Source organism: Syngnathus acus, chromosome 19, assembly GCF_901709675.1.
Source record: "Syngnathus acus chromosome 19, fSynAcu1.2, whole genome shotgun sequence".
Classification (NCBI taxonomy): Eukaryota; Metazoa; Chordata; class Actinopteri; order Syngnathiformes; family Syngnathidae; genus Syngnathus; species Syngnathus acus.
The window spans coordinates 8143290-8148794 of record NC_051103.1 but is presented as its reverse complement, the minus strand read 5'-3'; the positions used below and the strand labels follow the sequence as shown (position 1 = coordinate 8148794).

At 40.7% G+C, this 5505-nt stretch overlaps 1 protein-coding gene across 1 annotated transcript; it reads left to right on the top strand.

Moving 5' to 3' along the window:
• Positions 1 to 603: 603 nt before the first annotated feature.
• Positions 604 to 3730, top strand: dhrs7cb (dehydrogenase/reductase (SDR family) member 7Cb). Its single transcript, XM_037278984.1, has 7 exons — positions 604 to 791; positions 1433 to 1607; positions 1739 to 1851; positions 2340 to 2550; positions 2619 to 2711; positions 2869 to 3030; positions 3214 to 3730. The coding sequence occupies exons 2-7, from the start codon at positions 1454 to 1456 to the stop codon at positions 3420 to 3422; spliced, it is 942 nt and encodes a 313-aa protein (XP_037134879.1). The 5' UTR covers positions 604 to 791; positions 1433 to 1453; the 3' UTR covers positions 3423 to 3730.
• Positions 3731 to 5505: the final 1775 nt, after the last annotated feature.

Here is a 5505-nt window from a genome sequence, read left to right as displayed (position 1 = left end):
TCAACAGCCTGGAATGCTAGGAAACCTCGCGAGATCTGCTCAATATCGCCGTCCAGCGAGCGAGGGCGGTATTATCAGGGTGAAAAATAAAATAAAATAAAATAAAATAAAATAAAATAAAATAAAATAAAATAAAATAAAATAAAATAAAATTAAATTAAATTAAATTAAATTAAATTAAATTAAATTAAATTAAATTAAATTAAATTAAATATGGTGAGGTTGCTCCAGCATGGTGATGCCAGGAAGTGTTGGATGCTCAGGGCATTCTGAGCAGGTGTGCTGTCATGGAGAAGCCACAATTCTCTCATCTTCAGCGCTCTAACTGAAGCAAACGGTGCAAACATTTCTTGTGCAATTTATTCATTTGAGTTCCAGTTGCTTGAATTACAGTGGGAGCTGTGTAAGTACTGCATCAAACAGAGAGGTGTAACTACTTTGTACAATACATTATCCAGATAACATCACTAGATCTCTTGAAAGCTGGGACTCAATTCATGAGGGGAACTGTCGTCATGCTGGCAACACTGGAACATATTTCAGATAGCTACTGTGCACCATACGTGAGTATTCATGGCTGACTCCAGCCGTGGCTATTATAAGCAACGGGTTCAACTGGACACCAGTTGGTCAAAAAGTCAAGCAGGGCGGCGTGTATGGATGGTGGACGCGGTGGTAGGAGAAGGGCCGCTGTTACCTAACTAAAGCTGGAAAAAACTGCAGCCAGTCCTGCTGAGGGATTAGCTCCTTCCGCTGTGCTGTGAGTGAACCAAGAATAACAAGGATTACAGGTGTGTGTGTGTTGTGTTTTTTGCAGTGTTTATAAATGTGCTTTGCAAGTTGTATAACCCATCAGGACTTGATCCAATAATGTCTGAGTCCAAATATGAATGTCATCATCAATATTACATTAGTATGTGCATTACAAATGTAATAATGCTCATAATTCTGAGGTTGGGATATCAAATGACAGTATTTAGGAGGTGGCACTAGGCAAGGAATTCTGTGGCAGGAGCTTGGACGGAATATATTTAGCTGTTCTCCTGAAACACACTTTAAATGGCGAGTGCACAAGCATTGCTTGGAAATGGCTCACGAGAAAAAAAAGAAAGAGATGAAAATGAAAACGTTTTGTTGGAAATATAAGATTTAAAAAAAAAAGAACATTTTATTCACCCTGGTGGGAAATTTGGTTATGTGTAACAAATATGTATAATCTTATAATATCAACTGCACAGACAGACCATTTGAACAGTTTTAGTCATAAAAGAAACGAATGAAAGAAATATTTTCATATGTCGACATCAACTTCATTCATGGATGTTTGGGTGTGCCTCAGCTGTTATTCGATACAGGAAGTGGCAGCCCATTAGAGCTCGAAAGTGGATCAAAAGTCTTCTGTCCGCAGGTTGTTATTGTTTTGTTCCCACAGAGTCACCCTCCTCTCCAGAACATGGTCTTCCCTTCGGTGATGGTGTTGCCCCTGCTGATCGTCATGGCGGCAGGGCTCTACTACATCTACAATGAGCTCATGCAGTACATGGCCAAGTCTTTAGTGCGCAACAAAGTGGTGGTGATCACTGACGCTGTGTCCGGTGTAGGAAATGGTAAATGATCTGCTTTTAAATTTAAATTTGTTTTCACCGATTTTTCAAGACAATTCAAATACAATGCTTGACTCACACTATTTCATAACCATGTTAAGCGACCGTTAAATATTGTCCTTGTTGTCTTTCAGAGTGTGCTCATCTCTTCCATAAGGGTGGAGCCAGGCTCATCCTATGTGGAGCAAACTGGGATAAGCTGGAGTCTCTGTATGACTCTTTGACAAATGATGCTGACCCAAGTGAGGTGCAGAAAACACACTTGATCATAAAATTCATTTGTAGATCAACTCCTTAGCTGATACAATAAAAAGCGTCAAATGTTGGACATTGGGGGGATAAGGATATCAGCCCATGTGGGCTAAACAGATTGTTTTCATCCTTCTCCTCCCGTTTCCCCAATCACCACTTCCTACTCTGAGCAAGACAATGGCAGGACATCCTCTGTGACAGCAAGCTGTCCTCTAGATTCAGTATCTTTTACACGGACTACAATAGATGCGAGCAAGCGACAATGTTCACAGACAATGCTCACAAAAAGATAATAAAAAAAAAAAAAAGCATCAAGGAATAAAATTAATAATATATAGTAGACAGGATAGCAGGGGACAAGTAGTCTCAGTCCTAATTAAAAATGGAATAGATACTGACACTTTTATAGGTGTGTATGAATTTTTTGCCACTAGAAGTATTGTTGGTAGCACACACAACAGTCAAAAATGTGTCTCCTCACAGACCTTTGCCCCCAAACTGGTCATCCTGGACTTTAGCGACATGGAGAGCATGGAGGACGTGACGAGCGAGGTGGTGGATTGTTATGGATGTGTGGACGTGTTGATTTGTAACAGCAGCACGAAGCTCAAGGCTCCAGTGCAGAGTGTTTCCCTTGAACTTGATAGAAACATCATGGACATCAACTACTTTGGCCCAACCACTTTGACAAAAGGTGGGGTGCATGCATGCAGGCTTTTCTCATTGCTCTTTCTTATCTCATTGTAATGAATAATGCGACAGGAATTCTTCCCACCATGATTCCAAGAAGATCAGGACAGATTATCTTGGTCAACAGCATCCAGGGCAGACTGGCTGTCCCATTCAGGAGTTCCTGTGAGTTCTAATAACCAAATCAACTGTTGCTATGTGACATTCATATGAATGTCATCATCCTAGTTCAAATGATGTGTGCCAATATGTAGCTGGCAGCAACAGCTTTGTCCGTTTGTATTTGCAATGCAATAAGTGTGCCTGTGTCTGCACCAATTAGATGCAGCCTCTAAGCATGCAGTGCAGGCCTTCTTTGACAGCCTTCGGGCTGAGGTGGAGGAGTATGGGATCACCGTGAGCACTATCAGTCACACTTTCATCGACGCCACTGCCCCGCAGTCTCCTGAAGAGCCTGCCTCCAAATCAAACAGCTTGGCTGCATGTGAGTACAAAAGCTGCTTGTTGACTGACTGACAGTGGCGGAGCTACAGGGGGAGCTGCGGGGGCAACCCCCCCAGATAATTGTCCTTTGGATATTTTCCCATTTTTCAGAGACTTTTTTTCAGAGAGTTGATGGGCGTGCAAATTGTGGTCATTAATTCTTTCTCAATTCAATGTTTCTTAGTTGTTGCCAGTCAGTTGACCCACGGAATCCGTCCCTCAATCCTGGCCAATGAGATTATGCGAACGGTGAACCGGAAGAAGAAGGAAGTTGTGCTGGCTCATCCCATTCCTAGGGTGGCAGTTTACCTCCGATCTTTCCTCCCCTCTTTCCTCTTTGCTGTCCTGGGTGCTGGAGTGAAGGACTCGGTCTTGGCTGAGCAGATGCAATAGCAGAAGAAAAGGCCAGAAAGAATCTTCAAGAGTATTGTGTCTACGTGTGGATAACAAATAAGAAGTCATATTAAAAATGAAAGCCAAGTAACCAACTTCAATGCAGCATCCCACAAAATGAAGCTTAATTGGTCAAATGCTGACAGAGACTACTCTGCTACTTTTCCAAATTATAATTTGAAACTTGACATGAACAGTTGCCATAATATTCAAATCACTCAAATAACACAAATGATATTGTGTATTAAAAATCTAAAGTTTGCTTATTGCTTTGGTCATGTCATTAATAAAAGAGACATTTACCTTGACTTGGTCATTGATATTTTCTAAGAGGTACTTTCAACATACCACAAGATGGCAGCAACACATTTCCCTCATGATGACAATTGTGTATTTATGATGCTCTAGTCTAGTGTTTGGTCAATTTCAGTCGTTGCTGCTATTATTGCATATTCATAGCAATGACGTGTTCTTTTTTAGAATGATTGTTTAGTCCTTGATTGTGTGTGATGTTTCCTCCCATCATACAAGTCTGACTGCAACTTGTGTGTGCGGATATGAAGTCCAGCTGGCAAGCGGGATGCTGTCCTTCCTCCTGGTCGGTCGGTCGGTCACTGTCCTCCAGGGAGTTCAACATCCAATTGTCTCCATGCCTCCGGACAGGAATGTGTCTGTGATGTTCACATGAATAAATGCAGTTGGATGACATTTGCACGTGTCAAACAGGAAAGATTTCTAAAGAGCACTCAGCTGGACTCTCCAAATTGGCATTTTTATTTTCCTGCTCTGCCACATGTCACGCGAGAGAGAGAGAGAGAAAGATTTTGACAAGAACTTTTTTTTTTTTTTTTCAAAGTGAGACAGACACACAGAGAAACCACATGTGCGGTAATTTGTTTGAATGATCTCAGCCTGATAGTTTCTCTCAACCATCAGACTCAGCCAAAATGTGGCAAAGATGATTGCCTTCATGCAATAATGAAAGTGATGCATCCTGAATGTGCGTCATGACTTATAGATGAGAACCGCCACATAGTGACACGTGCCGCTCCGAAATGGTCTTTTCATGAAAGAGGTGATCACCCTTATCAATTTTTAACGTCCGGGTTATTGACACAAAAGTGACTTATTGAGGTCATGCACAAAGGCCATGGAAATGATTCCTTCATCTTTCACACCAAATGGCCTCTTATTTGAAATGATTGGCTGATAGTAGATTTTATTGCTCCAATGAATTTCACTCTACCATTCAAAATGTAATCATGGCATTATATTTCTGATTGAGTTGTCAAATTCTTTGTTAGTCATGAAATACCTCCTAATCTCCCAGTCTTGTTTGGTTTAAAGATTACACATATTTAATCTACTAGAGAAAGTTTGCCTTAATCCTTGAAACATCCCAGCATGCATTGCTTGTCATACCACGTCAGTTTCTGTCACACAACGGACTCCATGAAAGTAAAACTGTGCTGCCTGTCGCAGATTAAAGATTTATAATGTTGGTAATGATAATCCCTCCATGTTCTTGCTATGTGGGCGGAAAGGCTATTGTACTGTTTTTAAAAAAAAAAAACCATTTTTATGCCACTCACACCAAGAGAGACCAAGGAGATGATTATTCCACAAGCGGATGTGGAAATCAGTCCAGAATTCTGGGAATACATTTTCCAGTTGGTCAGATTAAATCTCTGTGTGCAAATGCAACAAATTAAAGTTTGAGCTAATATACTACATCACTAAATAAAAAAACAAATAAATGTGCTTTGCCTTGCATGCATTTAATGCAAAATTCATACATAAATAATGAGAAACTTGATCTGACACTTTGCACGAGTAAATTGCACACTAACACCGATGGTACCAATTTGCAACATGATATTCGAGTGTTGGCGATTTGCTCATCTCCAGTGTGTTGACTTTTGATGAGCCATCTCTCTTTGTGCATATTATACGAGAGCTATGGGAATCCAAATGCAACACTATTGACACTGAGCAAATTACAGTCAGGTCATTAGGTCTGCTGCAAATGTTGACTAACGGGATTTAAATCATTGCAATCCTACCTGGCTGGGGAGATGGAGCA